We start from the raw sequence: 21623 nt of genomic DNA, 5'->3' as shown, positions 1-21623 counted from the left end.
GGGTGACTGAGCATCGGCAGAGCAATCCTTTCCTTGGTGCAGTGCTTGCACACAATACTTCGTGTGGTCCATGCAAAGCAAAGCCCCCAGAGCAGTTCTCACTGCCCTCTGATCTGCTCAGCTTCTGCTAATTGCTTTTTAGAGGAGGCCAAAATCATCCCAGAGAGAGAGCCGAGGTGGGGGGGGGGGGGGGGGGAGCAGCTGGCAGAGCTGCCCCAAAGTCGGCTAATGAATTATAAATAACAGCTGTCAGGTTGCTTTGCAGCACATGGGAGCTGGCAGTCTGCACTGCACCGCTCGGTTCCCAGTTCCTCAGCTTGCCAAAAGGTGCATTCAATATTTATGGGAAGTGCAGCAGAGCCGGGATGCGCTCAGGTCTACTCCCTTGGCAGCTCCGCTCGCTCGTGGTTGTGCGTTTTGCTGATTTCTGAGTTGGGAGGGCTTGGAGTGCTTCTGCAGCCTGGAATACCCGTTACTGAGAACCACAGGTAGAGGATTAAAGGGAATGTGGAAAAGGTGTTGGGAGAGGGGAGAAGATGGTGTGTGTGTTTTCAAATTGCCGTTGTCTTCACTGAGCAAATTTAAATTTGCTGAGCTGATACGCTCTCATTCGTGTGAATGGGGACTGTAAATGTTTGAGCATGAATCTGAAGGTACTGGATTGGTAACTCTGTCACAGAGCCCGTTCCCTCTATAGCACGCAATTGAGAACCCCAGAGTGGTGGGGGGAAGCCTGAGATTTGTAGTCTGTGTGTGCTGACTTCGTCCAGGCAGTTGGTGGTATTATTATGGAGGGTGCTTGAGGGCACCAGGCTGGTGAATGAGGAGAAATGAAACCGTGGCTTCGAGCCTGGAAATAGATGATGCCTTAGGAAGTGCATTTTAACTCTCCTTATCTGTGTTCATGTGTAAAAGTACATGTTCAGTGTACTGCCCTGTCTGCAGAACTACTCAGCGTTAAGGGTCACTTCTGGGATGTTGTCAGCAAATAACAGATAACTTGTTGCTGGTATCCAAATGCGTGGTAACAGCTTTCTTTCCTGGCCCAGTCTGCAGTACTGATTTAATACAGAATATACCTTTCTTGGGCAAGTCAAGAGAAAGCGGCAAAAGAAATGATATGCATCTGACTAGGTAGTCTGACACCTCCTAATTAAAATCTAATTGCATGCAAGTGACATCCACCAGAAAACAGACTGCTGTTTACTTGTTCATCCCTAATGCATGTCAGAAAGATGAGATCTCTTTTTATATCCATTTCTTTCCTCAGCGCATTTCAAGATGTTTCTTGCTTTCAAAATGATATTGAAGTGACATGTTACAACAGGTTATTTTCTTGAATTAGGAGGGCTTTCTTACATTCTCTACAGAACTCTTAAAACCAATCTCTCCTTTGAGCCCCCAGTTTTGCAGATGTTTTTTGTCACGTGAACTTGTATATTTAGGAAGCAGTATGTTTCAGTATTGTGTGATAGCATCAGGATGTGCGTTTGCACCTCCCTTGGCCCAGCAGTGTGCTTTCACAGGTACTTTAGTTAGCAGCCTGTATTTATATCACTACTGGCACCTCTCCTGTGCCAGTGTTTCTGTGGCTGTTTAGTGATCTCATTGGTGAATGGATCTGGCTGAAAGTTATGTCCTTGCTGTATATCCCAGGTAGCAGTCCCTACCTCTGGTTGCTTTCAGTGACCATGGAATGGTATTCTGATGTTCAAAAGCTGCAGAAATTCAGCTGGACTTCTCCTAGACTGAGGTCTGATTATACTACGAGTAGAGCTGACTTCTGGATAAAACTCCTATTGATGGTTCCCCTGGCAATATAAGCCCTGTTGTGCTTCCTTATTGTTGACAGGGAAAGACGAAAACAGGTAGTCTTTGTTGTGGGGAGCAGAGAACAATTCTTTCTTTTATCCCCAAAGACAGCTTACAGCCCTTTTTCTAGTTTCCTCCATGCACTAGAGAGAGGGAAGTGATTCCGTTTACATTACGCTTTCATTTTGTGTATTGCTTTCAGAACTTCATGCCTCTGTTGTGATAGCCATAAAATACTGCCAAGCTGGAACTTACATTAGTAACTAACATTACGTTCTCTTTTGTCTTTGTAGATACTCTCCGCTATTACATGACCTGCAGCGCTGGATACCCCAACCCTTTCCAGCAGGTGAGTGTGAGCACCGTGCCCACCTTCCTTCACCACTTCTCAGCATCCTGCTTCTCGCAGGGGATGGGTTGAATGCTTTTGGTGCCAGCACGCAGCAAGTTGTAAGGTATTAGCTGTAGGAAACGCTCCACCTGTTGGTAAAGCTTTAGTAGCTTCTTTCCAGCTGTGCAAGTGATGTAGTGAGCAGTTGTTTTCCACCTTCATCATTGCCTGCATAGCCGCAGGTCAAGGATGCCCTTCAGAGGGGGCTGTATGTGATGTGGTGAGGACCATGGCTTTTGTTCATGGTATCTCTGTTTACATGGCACCCTTCTAAGAGCAGCAACATGGAGGCAGAGCACCCACAGTTCATGCCAGAGTGGGAACCTACAGACTTCCTGCTTTGAATCTCTTCTTGCGGTTTCTTTTTGGTTCAAGTGGCAACACTCCACTCCCAGAATGAAGCCGCTTCTGTGGGTGGGGGAGCGATTCTCACATACGCCTCTTACATCCCTTGGATGTTCAAGGGTTTGCATCCTGAAGTATAAACGTGAGTCATTATTCTTTTGTGTGGGGGCTGAGGAACAGCACCTGGGCCCATCCCAAACTTTGTCTTCTGTATCAGAGGCCAGAGTGAACCCACACCACCCACTGTACAGCAGACACCAGCTGCTTCAGTTTATAATTAGGATTTTTTTTTAAGTCTCGTCTTCCTCTGCTTTCAAGGATGGGGGAAGATCACTTCAGGCTGTGCACCACTGCCATCGGTTGCATTTCTGGTTGCTTAGTATACTCTGATATGCTATAGCATGTTGAAATTCCCATGGATGCTTTAATAGGGTGTGAAAGCTGCACCCCATTGTAAACAACTTTTAATATTAACATTGATTCCTTCTCAGCCATCTGACTGAGTAGAAAAATCCATCTGTATGCCGTGATGAGAACATCAGTGCTTTGTCTTCTTTTCTCCTGCCCCTCTGTCCTGGCACTGGCCACAGCTCTGCGTTGTGTGTTTTGTTGGTGCTTCTTCCAGATTAGTAAAAGTAGAACTTAACTTTACTGGAACTGAATCTGTGTCAGTTGAGATTTCTTGAAGTCAAACCGTTCCTATAGGTGATGCTTCAGTGTTTGCTATCAAGATTGAAGTCTTAACTCCCAGGAGTTCTGCTGGTCCGTGTGTCCTGAATTGCTGAAACTCTTACTCTTTTGTGTTGAGCAGAAGCTGTCAGGAAGTCACAAGGCTCTGGTGGAAATGCAAGATGATGTTATGGAACTCATGAGGTCAGCAAGCAGAGAGCATCCCACCTCCAAGGTAACTCCTCAGTTTTGCTCTCCCTGTACTTCCCTTACCTGTGTACAAAGCCCAGTATCAGGTCCTGCAAAGCTGCTTCCATGTAATAATCACTGGGCTTGTTGCTTACAGGAGTATCTTGCACGGGTCCAGGAGGTTTTAAATTCAACAGAGATAAACTTGCAGCAACTGACAGCTTTAGTAGACTGTCGGAGTCTGCATTTGGTGAGTACTCAGTAACTGGGCTTGCGTTAAGAAAGCTCTAAGTGGGTGTAGAGCCTGCAGCATACTGATTATTCTGGAGTTTCAAATCTCTGGTGTGCCAAAACAGTTTGTAACAACTTCACTGATTGACTCCAGCAGAAGGGAGAATGGGATTTTGGATCAAGTTAGCTTTGTATTTTTGTGTTTGAAGATCAGTATAGAAAACTGGATAACACGTCTTGATGCATCTACAAGCTGCAACCGTAAGGTTTAAGGACCTTAAGCTCATTTCTATAGCTCATAGCTTATTGCCTTTCCCATGAAATGCCTTATAGCTGCACTGAGGCATGATCTGTGTTGCCCTAGCTGCATCTCTGAAAGTACAGAAATAAGTAGTCTGTGCTTGTGTTCTTGGGCAATAGGACAGAGGGAAGGAGCTGAGAGGCTCATTGAAAAATGTGATGACTGAAGTTGGGTGGATAAGTTTTATCTTGGATTTTTTCTTTTCTTCTTTAATCTCTTACTGCCATGTCTAGATTTGCTTTGGGTTTTGTGAGAGGAGATTGAAGTTAGATAAGTTATGAAAAAACACTTGAGATCTCCAAAATTAAAATTAAAATATGCTCTGGAGATGGATCTATGAACTTCTAGGTTGTTTCAGAGAACGTAGTCCTGGGGGGGAAGGCTTTTGAATTAGAACTCGGTGTTAACTCTCAAGTGACCAAGAAACTCTGCTCATTTCTCTCTCCAGGATTACGTCCAGGCTTTGACGGGCTTTTGCTATGATGGAGTGGAAGGCCTCATCTACCTGGTTCTCTTCTCCTTTGTCACAGCCCTCATGTTCAGTTCCATTGTGTGCAGTGTCCCACACACTTGGCAGCAAAAGAGGTATAGAGAGGGTTTAGATCCTGTAGTGTTGTAGAGCTCTTTCCTAATGAAGACTAGCTATTGGATTTGTGCCCATGAGCATCTGGAGTGCTTTCCCATGTGATCCCAGGAGCGTGAGGCCTTCTTAAGCACTGGCCAAAGGAAAAGAAAAAAAAAAAGAGAAAACTGCTGGTGTTTGCTCTGGTTGTGATTAATATTTACATCTGAACTTTGCTGCACTGGAATACTATGTGTAAAGAGTATTCAGTACCTTGTAGGACTAGAGTCAAGTCAGAGATTAATGATTATAGCTATAGAGAAAGGCAAATGCTTGCACTATGTGCTTCTCTGCACAGTACCTCTTCTCTTGCATTGCTCTGGCATTTGGTCTAGTATGGGGAAGAGAACTACGATGAGCAGCAGCTCACACTTGCCTTTCTTGGCTTTGCTAACACTAGGGCAATTGACTTGCATAGCTAATAGAAATTGAAAACGGTCTTGTCTGCAATAGCACGGGCAGATGAGATGCTTGCACATTGGTGGTAATCATGTAACAGCAGAGTTGTTTGGAACTACTATTAATGATGGAAAGCAGGCTGATTGTAAGCCTTGAGCAAATCTTCCCAGGGCCTCAGCAACAGGCTTCTGTACCACATGCAGCTGTTAAAATAGCTTTGGATTTTCTGCTCTCGTAGAAGACTATTAGACTGTGCAGCAGATTCCCCACTGTGGTCCTGAAACATGATTTTTGTGGTCTAAGCCTAAGCTCAAGGTTCAAAGTAAAATGGAACATCCAGAACAATAGCAGGAAGCCAGAGCCTGCCGGGCCTGCAGTGCCCGCAGAGAAAGCCTTGGGAAACATGTCAGAATACTGCTTAAGAAAATGGCTGGTTTGCTTGGCTCTTCCACATGCAGCTGTAGAGGCATTTTCAGGAAGAGAATGGTAGTGTGTTTGGAGGAGAGAGGTTTATACAGTGTTATCTCTCGTGCTGCCCATACCATCAGCTCCAACAGGCTCTGGCTGCTGCTGTGAACTGAAGGATTCCCTCTTGCATTATCTGGAGCACTGCTTCTTCCTCTGGCTCCCTCGGGGAGGTGGAGGATGTCATTCTTTATTGCCTGTAAGAAGCTTTACAGGCTGCAATTCCCTGATTAAATCTTCAGTGCCACCTGGTGGTGCAGAAACTGCAAGTGGTGGTGGGGATGCTCTAGCGATGCCCACGATGTTTCTCCCCAGCAGCAATGCATTTCGTGTTGAATGTTTTCCTAGCCTTGTCCAGTATCACTAAAGTGTATTTCAGATCTTGATACTTCATCCCCTAATTAGGGAGATGAAATAATAGAGCATGTTATTTAGGAGAGACAGAAGAATAATATAGGAAGGGGGGAAGGAATCAGCTCGCGAACAGCTCTGCTCTGTATTAAAATTGATTTGAATTCCTGACCTTTCTGAGAGAAGAAAGGCTCTAGAAACAAATGTTGCAGCTTAATACACATAGAGACTTGTGAAGTTTTGTTAGAAGCTGAAGCAGACGCTGTACAACCATAATGGAAGTTCAGAGACTTATCCTTAAAAGCACTATGGACATTACTGCAAGGAATGGAAGGACACGGACTGCGGCTCTGAAGGATGCTTTGAGGAATGCATGGCCATACATCCTTACTACCTCTTTCACATACATTTTTTCCAAAGTGCTGTATGTTTTTGGGATGCATGTCCGTTCTTTGGTTATGTGACTGGGCAGCTGAAGAACCGTATTGTCTGCCAAGCCCTGAGAGAAGATGGTAGGAGACTGCAGGGGATCGTGCAGTCTGAAAGTCCAGATGGTATCTGTGGGAGGTCTGAGTCACAGCGGTGTAGGCTGTGTTTGACACTGCCACCCTGAGGCATCCCAACTGGGTATAAATGTGGAGGTGTGGAGGATGGTTGGGAGGTTCCTAGGATTGCCATGGTTTCCTGCAAACCCCACGCGTGGGGTGATTGTAGGGTTCTAGGAGGAACTTCTTTTCCTTCTTGCAGAAGCTCAGATGATGATGGGGAAGAAGAATCAGCTGCTCAGGGGAGCAGACAGACACACGATAATCTTTACAGAGTGCACATGCCCAGCCTCTATAGCTGTGGGAGTAGTTATGGCAGTGAGACCAGCATTCCAGCAGCAGCACACACAGTCAGCAATGCTCCCGTCACGGAGTACATGTGAGTATCCTGACAAAAAGCTGAATTGCATCTCATCCAAGTTGCTGCACTCAGATTTCGTAGTTGTAAGGCTGGTACTTTCAACTAAGCAGTGGAAGTGATAAAGGATTCTGTCTGAAATGTCAAAAGGCATGTTTTCTGATTAGCATCTACTGGGATAGCCTAAAAGTACTGCAGTAGAAAGGCTTGTGTTAGGCAGCATACTCAAAAATAATATGACTTGCTTTGTACTGTGGGATTTAGACATCTGTCCACAGAAAAAGAAAGCAGCATTGTCCAGGCTCCTTATTGCACAATAATTCTGATCCCTTTGAGACTTGGCTCTTCGGACAGAGCAGTTTTGCCAGAAGATTTTAAGCCTCCTTAGAGACCAAGACCCATAGCAAAACCTGCAGGCTCTTTCCTTCCCTGTATTTGAAGTCAGCTCTGGCATTTGTTGCAGCCTGGAGCTGCCTAGTCCAGGTGGGACCTTTGGACCTTTCTCCAGCAGTGCTGAACCCTGTTCGTGCTCTGACTTCCTTTCGGGGCCCATCTCTTTTGGGGTGGCACCTCGTTTTGTTCTTCCCCTTTGGTTTTGCCCTTATTTTGTCTCTGCTTCTGCAGCTTGGCAGTTCTGACTCTGTAGAGAGGCAGATTTTTCACACAAACCTATTTTTAATTCATTCGATGTGAGTCAGTGTGGGCTGTTCCGAGTAAGAGTGTAAAGATAGTGCTCAGGCTGAGGAAAGTAACGCTAATTTTGTGTCGTTGATTGAAAAAGGGGGATCCACTTGGCCTGTAAGAAAAGCTTTGAGGGAGACTGATTTGCTACAGTAATTCTGGGGGTGCGTGTGCGCTGTCCCATGTCACCGTCAGAGACCTTCCCTGGAGAAGTGTGGCACGTACCCCCATTACCATGTGTGTCTTCCTTTCCTAGGAGCCAGAATGCAAATTTCCAGAACCCCCGTTGCGAGAATACCCCGCTCATTGGCCGGGAGTCCCCACCTCCCTCAGTAAGTCTCTCTTTACTGCTCCTCTCTGCTTCAGCGACTTTGGGGGATACACATTTACCACTTCTGTATACTCGCAAGGGAGCTGACTGTGCAGCCAAACACAGGATCTGGCCCATAGATCGAAACGGTGTAGATGAGCCATGTCTCACCTGCCACGGAGAACAAAACTTAACGATGCTACTTTTGACATTGCACGTAAAAACAATAAAACTAAATCTGTTAACGTTAGTAATCTTATGGGCCCAGTCCTGCCACCACTGAAATGCATGAGTGTGTCTTGGTGGGTGACTTCAGCAGGATGATTCACTTGCATGCAGTATTCTTGCTATCTCTGGCACTGCACTGATTCCTTAAGTTTAAAAAGAAGTTTGTTAAAGCAGTAAGTTCAGAGTTATTGCTGAACCTCTCTCCTTAATTTGCCCTAAAGAGACAGTGGGATGAAACTTGTATTTTTTGTTGTTGTTGAGATTTCTTTTAATCTTTTGTTTTACAACTCTTTTGCTTTCTTTAGAAGCTATTTTTGTATTTAATTTCCTATGGAGGGGGAGGGAAAAAAAAAACAAAACACTTTCATGGAAAGTTTTGATATCCTGTGAACCTTACTTACACCAGAACTTGGAGAACACGCCATTGCAGTGCTCGCTAACTTGGTGGTGTGATTGCAGAGGTTGAGTAGCAGCATGATTAGTAATCAGCCAGTCTTCAAGTATAGGGAAAGAAAATGCGCTCAGTGGCACATGATTGAAATTCAGAGGGAGGGGAGGAAGGGGTAGGAACCGTGGTGGGAACGGGGACAATCACATTCATGTTTTCACTTCAAAATGACCTATTCATCTCACCATAGATGAAGTAGAAAAGTGGGAAGGGGATCCTTGAATTGGTAGTTGGCCAGATCTCTTGCAACCTTCTTAGAAATACAAATTACTGTTTTTCTGATGCCTGGTGTTCTGAACGGAAGCCCTGGTACTGTTATCTGCTCTCACCAATGAGACAGTCCTCAGAAGAGCTGACATGTTGCACACAGTACGGTGTGGCAAGAGCTTGCTTTACCACTGGCGTTTCCTGCTGTAGGAAGGGCACTATCCCTCTGGAACTGCCAAGACGTATGTTCCTTCTGTGTCTGTAGGCCAAGGTCCTGCCTCTCCTTCCCCTGCTGCTCTCCTGCTTCAGAAAAAAGCACACTCCTTTCCGCAGGGGCTTTAGTTATGCAAGATGTTTCCTGGTTCTTCAGTGGCTGTTTGCGTTAATACTCTGAAAGGGGAACTGAGTCCTGGTGCCTTGGGCTGGTTTCTGGGAGGAGGTAAAGATGAGATTTTATTTTTATTTTTGCAGAGGAACTTGTCTTGACGGCCGTCTGTGTGGTCTGTAGGGAAGTGTATGAGCTGGGGAAGGAGGAGAGTGTGTTGCTGCTCCTGTAGACAGAGCTCCTGCCTCGGTGAAGCAGGGAATGGGCTGTAGGATAAATGTGGTTTCTGGAGGGGCATACAGATAGGTGGAGAGAGAGAGAAAATCCTTTTTACTGTCCTGCGGTACTGGCAGGCAGCAGGGGAGGGGGACTTTTCTGTTTCTGTATTTACAGCTCTCCGTAGTAGGCGGCTGAGATCGTATGGAGGCAGAAGAACTTGCACGACCTGTTTGTAGCAAATTATCTGTGGAAGGAGAGAGATAAGAGGATACTAATGCTCATGTCTGCCTCTTTCTGGGAGGGAGAAGGGGAGTTCACCATGTAAATAGGGCATATCCAGTGAGTGGACAGAGCTGATGCGTTCCATTTAGCTTTCTTTCTGAAAACAGATGGTGAAAACTGAGATGTGATGATCCCGCTGCATTGTTTGTCCGTTACTTTTCCTGGCTTTTTGTTTGTTTGTTTTTTTCCCCTCTTCTCATCCCTTCTGTTTTCTCCTTCTTGCCACAGGGCTGTTCCTTTAGGGTTGTAGAGCCCACCTTGTCACTGACACACACCACAGCGTTTCACTTGCTTGCACTGTATTTTTCATGCACGTTGAGGCTGCACTCTCTTTTTCTCTCTTTCTTGCGTCATCACAGTTGTATTTGGCTGCCATGGACAGTAGCAGCCATATGAGCTGGCAGCTTAAGCCCTCGGACAGTGCACGGACATACTGGTAACAGCGCCCGCAAATGGAACAGGTACTGGAAAAAAAAAAAAAAGGTCCTTCTTGCTCAACCCCTTCTCCACTCCCAACCACTCCTCATCCCTGCACTGTTTATCCCAGGCCAGTGCCTTTTATTTCTTCACATTCCTTTCCTCTGCACCTCCCACCCCATTCCCTCCTGCCAAGGGTTAAAATTACTTTAGTTTTGCTCTGGTGCAGACTCAAGCAGCAGGTTTAACCTTGGAAAGGCTTCTGGTGCTCGATGTGATGGCTACAGAGGCCCGTGCCTCACAACAGCTCACTCATGGCTGCTTTAGCTCAGAGTGCACACTGGAGAACAGCTAGAACACTTAGTCCTGAGCACTGCTTAAATGTGGAATTAATGGTGCACCTTAAATGCGGAATAGAAGTTCTCCCATCCCAAGAAGCTGTTTTATAGCAAGAACCAATCTAGTAGCTTTTCAGTCAGGACCGGTTCTCTTATTTGAACTTTTTGGCTTCCCTTGATCCCTGCTGCTGTTCTTTTTGTATTGACTGCTCATAGCAGCATGTGCCCCAAACCGCAGATGTTTATCTGCCACGTGCTTTAAGCTCCTTGGTAGGATTTTTAATTTGTTGAAAGGCTCTGGTTGGTAATGGTGGCCTGTCCTAAAGAGTTATTTCAATCTGTGTGCAGCTTCTCCTTGCACTTAAAGACGGAAGGGAGTCAGTTTAAAGACAACTTCCCTAAGGGTCCAGGCGTAAGCACTAAGACTTATTTCACTCTGTTTCAAAACCTTTTACTGTTTTGTTTGTTCTGTGTATGTCCAACTCATTTCATCCATCTCCCATGGGCTCTGTGAACAGGGCCCCCTTAGCATCGTTTCACTGTCAGAATTTTCAGTGTGCTGTTGTTGCTGATGGGGTCTCCAAGATAGCCAGTGTGTTCTCCCTTGCAGTAGTCCATTGGAAAGCCACTCACATACAGAAAGAATAGGTGGTCTGCATTAGGCCTTGGACTGTTTAGCTTGTTTGAATACAAGGTTTGAATAGGGTGTAATGAAAGCTCCCAGGCAACTCACCTGGTGTGAAGGACAGTGTGCTCCCCCAAGGGAGCTACAGCCATGCAGTGACTGGAAGGTGCTGGTTCCAGTTGGAATAAAGGGCCTGTTGCTTTTGCCCTGTGCAGTCAGTGGCCATATCTTAATTCTGTTCCCAGAAAGATGTGTCCATAAAGCTCTTATTCCTCCATTTCTGCTGTTCTTGCTGGGTCTTCTCTTAGCCTTGCATTGGATTCCTTTCTGTCATGTCGCTGCTTGGTCTGTGCTCTTGCTGCCTCTTGCCATTTGTCTGCCTGCCTTGTGACATGCTGGGAAGTGTGCTGTCTGACTTGGATGTCTCAATGCCCTCTGCCATGGTGCATGAACACAAACCTGTCTTGAAGCATGGCGCTGGCACCCGTGGAAGGGTCACAGCTTCCTTCAGTCTTAAGCCTTGTAAAGACTGCTCCTGGGCTCACGGTGGTCTTTCTGCTTCTTGCAGGTGGTATTGTAGCAAAGTCAGAAAACTGCTTATGAGTCGATTCCACAAAATAAAACACTGCCTGGTGGGGGAAAATTCTAGGGTCTTCATTCTGGAATATCCTCTGGGCTGGAACACGGCCTCAGTCTTTACTGTCTTCTGTTTCCCTGAAGTCAAACCCAGAGTTAATGTGGCTGTCTGCAGGGCTAAGAAAAAGCCGTTGCATTCTTTCCAAGACTTTAAAAACAAACAAAACAAACAGAAACTCTGTTCTTTTGACTTGGTCAACTTAAATCTCTTTGAATTCAGAACCCACTGGCTGGAATTGGCTGTTTCCCTCCGTGTTGTACCTCCCATTCATAATGATACCAAACCCTGTGTGTTTACTGTGCTTGTAGCTATTTGAGAGGTGGATCAACCTTTAAGAACTTGACTCCAGAAACTTTGGTCTTTATTGGCTTACTGAAATAGCTCTGGCAGGAAATCAAAGTCAGGGTAGCCAAAGAGATGTATTTTTTTAACTGCAAATAGTAAATGGTTTTTACTTGGAGTCATGGTTTCACACGGTAAGTGGTCTTCCAGAGCAGCTCTGTTAGCAGTGAAGTACTCATGATCTGCACAGTTCACAGGACTTGGTAGAATTTATGGTCTCTAAAATTAACCAATTATTCTCATTATTATTATTTTTTGCAACCAGTGAATCCTTTGTATGCAAGCTACTTGTGTTAATCACCTCACTCTTACGTGCTCACAGACTATACCTATGAAAGCTTATGCCCTCAACAAGGCTAAATGTGAATGAGAGATTCTTTTTCTTTCAAGAGATGCAAAATAAACTCTTGAGCAATCAGCTGTGCTTGTCCTAGCTGACTGGTAAGTGGCTGGGAGGTGTGCTGTGTTGGGTAACACAAGCCACCGGGTGGAATGGCAGCAAGAAGTCTGTTAGGCCCTCTGCTCGGGTAGCTAACAGTGTGGCAAAGGCATTGACCTCCTTGCTGTTTTTAAAAGGGTACAAGAGAGCATGTAGGTACCCGGGTGCTGAGAGTGCTGGAAGAATCGAAGCATTGTGTGTGTACTTTGCCTTCTATGAAAGCTCCTCTTTAAAGGAAATTAAATGCGACTGTGTGTATGATGGCTGTGTCAGGCAGTGTATCCAGGTCACCTGAGAGCAGAGACGAAGACTTCCTTAGCTCCAAATTGTGCTCAGGCTTAAATGTCTTTAGGTTATTTTTTTAAAGAAGCTAAAGTCTTAGTCACTTTAATTGTGAGCAGTATAGTTTAGTTTCATATCCATGTGACTGGCAAGTTTCTGCTGGTACATCTTCATCTATTGGCCTGTCCAGGCGTTGGGATGTGTGTATTCCACAGCATCTTTCCATTGCTTCACAGCAAAGGATGCGCTAAAGGGCTTAGATGAGAGACTGCTGCTGACAGCATATGGAGCAAAGCATTCGTGCAGTGAATCTAATGCAGTGACTGAGTATTTGTTGCATGCTTGTAGAGCCGTGCTGTGCTGGTTATATGAGGTGTGCGGAAGGTGCTAGTTCCAATTTTCAACCCAACTTTTCATGGCCATTAAAAATGTCCTTAACAGAAAGAATAACTGGTTCAAACCGTAATGGGAAAAGGTTCTCAGGTACAAAAATCCTGAGTTAAGGAGAGAACATCAGCCCTAACTCTGACTATTGAGTCTTGATTTGTTCCTTGTGGTGGATTGCAGGTAGGTTTGAATGTAAAATGCATTCTGCTTGACTGTCCAAATCTCATGGTCCTGATTACTTTGTTTCAGTGACGCTTAGGCTATTTGGGTTTTTTTCCTGGGGGAGGAAGGAGCAAATTCTTTTCAACTTCTCTTTCCACAATGGATACATTATTGAAATATGGTTCATCAAGTGGTCCATCTTGATTGTTAATGTTCTAAACAAAGTTGATGCTGCAAGCTGTGTGCTGAATCTATAGAATTTCCATGATCCTAGAGGATTTTTTTCTACATACTTCTTGCAAAACCTTAACAACTGCAAATTCTCTGTTCATACTCATCTCCTGTCATGCTTTACATATGGAATACAAATGGAAAATGAGCAATCCAATGCATTTTGCCTTCTAAGATGCTCTTCTTAGCATGATGCTTGGCTGGAAATTTCAATGTTGTGCTATCGGAATGTGTCCTGCTTATCCTATGAGAAAGGTCTTTGACTTCTGAGCCTCTTTGAGCCCGTAGGGTTAGTCTCATGTTGTAATAATGCCCTAAACGTCATTTCTGAAACAGTAATCATATTTCATAAACTATATGGAATATAGTCCTTAAACTGGCTCAGCTTGGCATTTTCTACCTTTTCTTTCTCACTGACAAAAAAAAAAAAGTACATCTTAAAAAGAGAAAGAGAAAGAAAGTCTTCTAAATATAGATGCTGTTTCTGGGCCGGAGTTTTACATTAAGATCCATGTTCTGCAGAAAGTTTTCCAATTATGGAAGATACTAAAAGACGAGTGTGCAAATAAGCCACAGGTATCTTCATCTTGTGCCGATGGGGTCAGCCCTGCTGAAGGAGCAGCGTCTCTCTTCTATTGTGCGGAGATTCAGCCCGGTTTGGTCTTTGAAGGAAAACTGAAAACGCTGTTAATTCTCTGAAACCTCCTTTGAATAGCCGAGGTTTTGAAAGCCTAAGGATGCCTCATAATGTTCTTTCCCAGTGGGCGAGATAAATCATACCTCCTGGTGTGGAACGGCCTTCCAGTTGTCTCTTTGCCAGCTTAACTGGCTATTTTATGTGGTACAGTTTTAAAGGTGATAATAAGTCAGCATGCTGAAGAGCACTCCTGGGAAGTAAGATGTGGATATTACAGAATTATTCAAGCTCCTGCTGCTAGTAAAAAGAGGAAAAAGCACCTGTCCCCATTGCTCGGTTTTGAGTATCGTGGTCGCTGAATCCCAGAAGCACCAACACGGCCACGATCAAAGCATTGAGCACATTGACACAAAGAGGCAGAGTCACTCGTTCTTACTGCAGTGTATGATCTGCACGCTTTTCAGCTCAGTATCCAGAGCTGGATGGCGTGTTATCTCAGCAGCTTCTGAGAGCTGTTTGCGATTAGCTTGCTTAGTGTAAAAAAAAATTAAAAAAAACAACCCCCAAACCAAAGGCACCTCACATCTTTGTGAGCTTCTTTTCTCACCCCCAAGCTGGAGTCTTGTCTACCACTGCATGGTACACAGGCTGGATCCCACGCCACGGTGGTTAATTAACCACCTGATAACTGTTAGCTAATACCTTGTTGTATGGCAGCCTGTTTCCAGTCTGCTGGGGTCTGTTCTTTCTCAGGCATAAATTGTTCACAGGGATTCATTCTTCCACACTTTCCTTCCACACTGTCCATCTGTGGTGCGTGCAGTCTTCTGATGACCTCATTGCAGAGAAATGCAATGAACTTGACACCCATTTTCTTTTCAACCTCCTTTTCTGGCGTGGTTGAAAGAGGCAACGTGACTAAAAGAGGATGAAGGTGTGAGGTGGGTTTTTTCATCTGTATCATTTCCATTTCCCTTTCTTCTCCCAAGTGAAATATGGCACATTTTAACTCAATGACTATAGGACTTCCTTCTCTGTAGAGAGCTTGGATAAATCACTAGCCCATCTGCACTGACCCGGCCAGCATCCTTGCAGCAGGCTGTAACAGTGTGTTGCTCAGGCTTGGCTACGCAGTGACTTTTGAAACTTTCCTTGTCAGACCAAGCCAGCAGCTCCTTGATACGCAGCAAATACTGACTGCATTATGCTGGGAAATGGTTGCAATCTGTCGTTCCGTTCTAACGTTATTCATTCTGATTGACTTGTGTTCTGTTTTTTTTATTTGTTTGTTGTTTTTCTTTTGTCTTGTTTTTCCTCCAGTACACCTCCAGCATGAGAGCCAAATACCTCGCCACCAACCAACCTCGTCCAGATGCTGGCAGTGTGCATTAAGATGCAAAAGCAAAAATAAATAAATAAAACGACACAAAAAAAACAACAAAAAACAACAGCAACAAAAACCCACATGTGCAGTCAGACAAAACAATGTGCCAACTGCTGCGCCCCTGTGCTGTCCTCGTAGAACAATCCTGCTGTTCTGCCCAAAACCCAGTGCAGCTCCTTCTGTTGCTCCAGCTCAGACCACCCCTCCAACCTCGTACCTGCCCACTGGAGTGGAAGCCCCTTTTGAATTCAAGCCTTCACTTTGTTGTACCTGATGTGCAAGAGAGAGCAAGCACGTGCAGGCAAGCAGCTGAGAGATCACCCGCCTGCCCTGGGCTCCACCTGCTTGGGGCCTGCTTTGTTAGAGGAACCTGTTAGAAAGCGTTGGTGAATATCTTCTGCCCGCATTTTTTTCTCCTTCAGTTCCCCAGAGGGATGTGGTGAAAGATGGTGGTAGATCTTCTGCTGTGGGATGAGCAGAGCTGCTCGGTCTGTCAAATGCTGAAGAGGCAGGGGCTCGATGTCTGTGACTAGTGTGCAACCAGGGGAAGCTGAGTCGGTGCACGGCACATTGATGGGAGTCCCCTGGTCCAGTGCCCTGTGTGGGGGAAGGGAAACCCCTGCCTCTTGCTGTCGCTGCATATCCACTGTAATTTGGGAGCCTGTGGCTCTGTTCTAGAGAAAAAGAAAAAAAAAACTCCACTACCCTGGTAACTTTTTTTTTTTAACCACTAAGAAAATGCCTTTTTCTTGCCCACTGTAGCTAGCATGTGAATTCTCGAGGAGGAGCAGAGGATCCCAGCACCATTTAACTACTCTGTCCATTGCTCTGAATCTGACCTCTCTGCTCCATCAGGGGAGCCCAGGTACCTGCAGATGGCATTCTGCAGCAGGGTGCTGCCTTTATCAGGCTGACACAGATCAAACAGGAGCCAGCCACCACCCACTTGGTGCCAAACTTTTCCAGGAAAAGACTTTGTGGTGGGGATTTTTGCACTAAAGAGTTTCAGCTCTCTGATGCTAGGTCTTGCAGGACAGTCAGCTTGTGGAAACAAGAGAGGCTGCAAGCACCAATGGATTTATAGTAAGTGCAAGCTCTCCCTGCAGGAGTGACCTGTGAACTCTGCTGGACTTTCTTCTCCTTTTCTTTCTTTTTTTTTACCACCATTTACAGCACAGGGTTGCTGAACTGGCACTGAAGGAGGTTTTTTGGAGCCTCAGTCCTAACAAACTCACAAGATCATCAGTATATCTTCTGTGCTTCAGAATCAGAAGCCCAAATGCCATCTGGAGAACATCGTGACTGTCAGAACATGTTTTTATTTTATTCTATTTGTGTTTGTTTTTCAAGGCACATTGCTAACCACTATCTGACCGTATTAAGGCACATGTAGGCATTTTTCTAGCTATGAGGCAGAACAAGGCTTGCAAAAGGGCAGCTGGGTGCCTGCAAAGGGCAACATCCTCCACTGGTGCTGTACTTCCCACTGAAGAGCAGTGCTCCAACAGGCACTGGCAGCTTCCTACTGGAAGAGGAGTCTGCCTCATGAGGAGCTGGTAGTCCTGTAGAGTAATGGCCTTCCAGTAGGGAAATACAATGTTCTTCTGTGGTTTCTTTTATTTGTTTTACCTCTGAGCAGGGGCATCTCAGCGTAGCTGCTGAGCGTGGCATTAAGTAACTGGCAGAAGAAATGGAGTGGGGAATATCCCTCAAACTGGAGCTGAGCCATTGGCAGAGGCAGTTAATCTTCACCTCCGTGACGTTCGGACTCAGGGGCTGTTGATCCCACGTTTGCTGTACGAGGCGCAAACTCTACCGATCTGCCTTTCCTCAAGTCAGTTGCCTTCTTGCAGTGAGGTAAGAATTGCTCCTCGCAGGTAGCTGAGATGATGGCGTGTGCTGTAAGAGGGTACCAGCTGTGTGGAAAGCAAGCTTTGTGCTCCTCACAAGAAGATAAACCACTAACAGACTGAAAAAGATACAGGCCAGCTTTTACCGTTCAAAGGAATGAGAAAGAAAGGGAAGAAGAGACGTCACACAGGACGAGATTTGGGAGAAAACTTCACCACAAATCTCTGGAAGCAGGATTTTCTTGCTCAGGACTGAGTAGGCCTTTCAGACACGTTTGATGGGCTTCGCACTGAAACATACCTCAGTGTTATCAAATAACAAGGGCAGGGAGAGTGCTGCAGGGTGTATGGAGGGACAGCGTGGCTCACGAGCACCAGATTTCACACTCTGTCCTAAAGCCTACGAGAAGGCCCAGGAGTAGAGAGCGTGGCATGGTTAGCTTGCAGGGTCCAAAGTGTGCAACTGCTACCCAGGGGCAGCAGGACCTTCCCCTTGCTGTGAAGAAAGAAGCAAGAGGCGTATAATCCTGATTAAGACCAAATTGTTCTGTCCCTGCAAGGATGTGCCCAGATTGCTACTTAGGCTATCGTTCTTAGGGGGGGGCTGCCCTAAATCTGTGGCCTGATCCTACTCACTGAAGGCAAGTGTACTGGAAGCAGAAGGGTGTGGGGAGCCCTGTGAAGACAGGTGCTTCTGTATGTTGCCTTTGCTGTATACAGAATGCACCTGGAACATGTGTGTGACTGCACTTTGCGGGGGGCTGGATCTGAGTTGTCACAGTGGCACTGCCTGCTGCAGCAGGGGTGATGGGGAAGCCTGTGCCTCTTGTTTGCAGCATCTAATGCAGCAGCCACCTTGACCTGCTTTCCGTGGTTTGGCATAGCCACCCTTACCACCCAGAACAACTTCTGTCAATGCTTGGGGCTTGCAGCAAGGCACAGATGTGGAGATATGTGCTCTCTGACTTCAAAATATAACTGGAAAGAATGTTTTGGAGATGACATTTTGCTCTCTGGAGGCCAGCATAACATGACTGCAGTGTGAGCTGTGTACTTTTGTCCAGCCAGCACTTCCTTTACTTGACATGGATATTGCACTTTTGTAAAGCATCCTGGAACTCTGCTGCCCCGCTGCATGCTGTGCAGAGCGCTGGATAGGAAACACAGACAAACGGTTTGGTTTTCTTTTAGTATTGTTATTAGTTTTTCCTTTTTTCTTTTTTCTTTTTTTTTTTTTTAACTGGAACCTTGAGCAACAGCATGGCATTTCTGCAGGCTGGTCTGAGTAGATCTGCTGAAGAACAGATGGCCTTTGCCTATTCCTATGGCTGCGACACGATCAGTCTCATCCATATGGTCACATTCTGTCTGAGGAGCGGACTCTCAGAAGCCAAGATCTCCCAGACTCTGTGCCTCCCTCTCGAGCGAACAGCAGGTGCTATCTGGCAAAGACTCATCTGTTCTAGATGGCATTCATGGTTGAGGGAGTCCAAACTCTTCGAGCTGTAGGAGGGAAAGCTGTAGAGATTTCTCTCTCTTCCATTGCGTGTCTTTGTTCTTAATGTGACAAAATGCCAAGGCCATATCGCTTGGTGTGTCCCAGCTGACCTTATCAGAACATTGATCATGTTACTGGTTGCTAACAAAGGGGTCCAGAATTCAGGGGAGCTGAGATTGGTCTCTGGACACCTCACTGACTGCAGAAGGAAGGAGGCTCGTCCAGCTGAAGGCGACTGCATCGCTGAAGACACTTCATGTTACTTTTTCGGAAGCACAAATGTGGTCATTGGCTTGTCTGGTTGGCTTGGTTTATTTCCACTACATCATCATGTGTGAATGACTTTTTCTTTTGAAACTGAGAACTCTTCCAAGCACACGAACATCTCCACAATGTGAAATGTAAATAGCATGTTGGACTCTCGTGTCCAGTGTTCAAGACTGCATTGTAATTGTAAAGGAAATCGAATCAAGACTTGGCTGTGAATTTCTTGTGCTGTCTTGGGAATATAACTGTAGTGTTTGTATCCTGTATGTATTATTAAACTGAGTTCATTTTATGTGCTGACAAAAGGGTTCAAGCTAAGGTTTTTAGCGTGCATCCATGTATCCAAATGTGAAGGATGGAGTGCTCCCTTCCCCTCCTGTCCTTTTAAGTTTTCTCCATTTGACAGCTGTTAATTTTCCGTGTACAGTCATCTCAGCCAAGATGCAAGGATGTTCTTTTGAGTGCTTTGAGGAGGACGCAGTGCATGAGGATTTCAATGATCCTATGTCAGGATTTCCATAGCTGTTCCCTAAAAATATGTTGTGTTCGCAGGAGAAGTTTGGCCTTTCTGAGAGTAAATGCTTTCTCAGGGGGCTGCTTAGCCATCGCTCATGAGAACTCTGGGTACTGCCAGGTGTTAGCCAGCAGAAGCAAGGTACAGATCCCCATATCAATAAATCCACGTTTAACTTCTGGTCCTACCTTCTTTTCCTTCTAGTACAACAGGAATCATGTGCTGAGCCCTTGGAAGAGGAGGGAAGTGTTGTGGCTTGTTGGCTGTAGCCACCCTGCCTAGTGTAGGCTTGGGTTAGGTGGGTTTCTCCTTAGGTGGGGAGGGGTCTTTGAAGCATTTCCTACACTGGGAGCAAGGAGAAGCCAACGTCTTCCCCCTCCCGAACCAGACAGTGTAACCCACTGAACATCTTGGGCTGGGAGGGGAAAAGCCCTGTGGCAGATACTGGGGGGGTAGCTCTTACACCTTGAGAGATGGGGCCTGGCAGGGCTGAGTGTGTCCCGAAACCAGGTGGCTTCTGTTATCACCAACTGCTCTCATTTTCCAGAAGTGATGGGGGTGTGTGCTACGGGTGGCTTCTCCACTCATTCCAGGAGGTCCGGCACAAGTGTGAGCTGTGTTGGTGGCAGTGCCTGGATGGCTAATGTCTGTGCTTTTGGGGGAACAGCGTGGTCCCCGGCTGAGCCCCCTGGTGAGCGTTGCCCAAAGAAGGGCTGTCACGGAGCCTGGAGCTCCCAGGTGCTCACCCAGCCCCGAAGCGGAACATAAATGGCCGTGCAACCAGAACGTTCCAAACACTCCTTTCCTGAAGAGGAGAACTGTAGCATGAAGCTCTTAGGTGCTCTGCATATTTGATACCACATCGCTCCTCGCTATGCAATTCCAAGCTCCTTCCTTCCTCTTCCTCCTCTAATCTCACACGGAGGCTCCTCCAGCGGCCTCTGCTCCGGAGGGCGCTGGGGTCCACGACCAGCTTGGTCCCATTCCCTGTGCTCCGCGCCGGGTCGGGGTGCCCCGCTGCCTCAGGTCCCACGTCAGCGGGCGGCCCCACGAGTCGTAGTCGCATCGTCCCGAGGGCAGTTCTTTTCTTGGACACTGTGCACAGAAACCTAAAGACGAACACGTTCCTGGCCTTTTTGTAACTTTTCTGTTTTTCTTCTTAACCATAATGGTTGTATATCATACCACTTTATATACATATATAATATATGAATATGTATAATTTTTTTTTTTTTAAACTTCGGACCTGCTAGTTTCTTTGGAGTGTTCCTGCACTTACCCAAAATGTTTTTAAATTGTGAGGGTTAAAGAGGATTGAGCCCATTTTTGTATCTTTACTTTTAATTCTGTAGTTCTATTGATTGTAATGTAGCTATTTTTTACTGTAACTTTTCGGTTTGCAAATACTAAAAAAAAAAAAAAAAGGCAAAAAAAAAAAAAAAAACAACCCTAAATGTAATTTCTGTGGTTTCTATTCAGCTTGGGTTTCATGTTTTAAAAATAAACAATATAAAACCACTGTTCCTAACTCATTGATTTGCACTGTTCACAAACCTGCCTGCATTTTTGGTAGCTCTCGTGCATCATGGAGGCTCCGTGGGCTGAGGGCAGGCAGCAGAGCCCTGAGATCATTGTGGGAGAGGGAAGAAAAGTGCCACGTAGGGCAGGTGCCACCTCGCCGGGATCTGGTGTCACCGCGGTGTGACACTGCTGGTTTGGAGGCACTGTGTGTGTTGCGAGGCCGCTGATGCGGTGCAGAAACACCAATGGCTTTTTGCCTCCCCTTTCACCCTAACGTGAATCCAACAGAAACCAATTTTCCTCCCTTCGTTAATAATTGGCAGATTCGTCTCTCCTCTCCTTTTTCCTCCCCTAAAGGAAGAACCCGTGTCTTCCATCCCCTGCCCTGTGCTGATTAAATCCGGCTCGGAGCAGGAGGTGAAACGAAGCCCCCGACAGCAGGTGAATATTTTACCAGGTGCACCCTGGGGATGGGAGCTCGGAGGGCAGCAGCCCGTGCCTTTTCCCAGCGCTGGCAGCTGGCCGTGCCCGCCAGGCTTCGCTCACCTCCTGCGCGGGGTGATGCGGGGCTGGTGCCTGCGTGAGGTACGTGTTTGGATGAACCTCGCCCTCTGCTCAGCCTTCAGTAGTGGTCCGTTAGATCTCTATCCTCAGAGCTATGGCGCAGAGGGATGCCCTGAGGAGATGCTTTCAAATGCCTTTGCGCGCTCTCCT

The 21623-nt window shown here is 46.1% G+C and overlaps 1 protein-coding gene across 3 annotated transcripts in view; it reads left to right on the top strand.

Annotated features, from left to right (window-relative positions):
- TTYH3 (tweety family member 3) overlaps window positions 1-20812 on the top strand; it is a 71298-nt gene extending 50486 nt beyond the window's left edge. Inside the window, exons 8-15 of one of the 3 annotated variants that reach the window (XM_021411442.1) lie at window positions 2106-2161; window positions 3360-3452; window positions 3564-3656; window positions 4387-4523; window positions 6523-6699; window positions 7616-7691; window positions 9738-9839; window positions 15196-20812. In XM_021411442.1, coding sequence (XP_021267117.1) covers window positions 2106-2161; window positions 3360-3452; window positions 3564-3656; window positions 4387-4523; window positions 6523-6699; window positions 7616-7691; window positions 9738-9818 — 713 coding nt within the window. In that variant the 3' untranslated portion in view covers window positions 9819-9839; window positions 15196-20812. The remainder of the gene's footprint in view (window positions 1-2105; window positions 2162-3359; window positions 3453-3563; window positions 3657-4386; window positions 4524-6522; window positions 6700-7615; window positions 7692-9737; window positions 9840-15195) is intronic. The other 2 variants (XM_021411443.1, XM_021411444.1) reach the window with 2 other exon arrangements.

This window comes from Numida meleagris, chromosome 13 (assembly GCF_002078875.1).
Source record: "Numida meleagris isolate 19003 breed g44 Domestic line chromosome 13, NumMel1.0, whole genome shotgun sequence".
Lineage (NCBI taxonomy): Eukaryota > Metazoa > Chordata > Aves > Galliformes > Numididae > Numida > Numida meleagris.
This window is presented reverse-complemented; position numbering and strand designations above follow the sequence as displayed.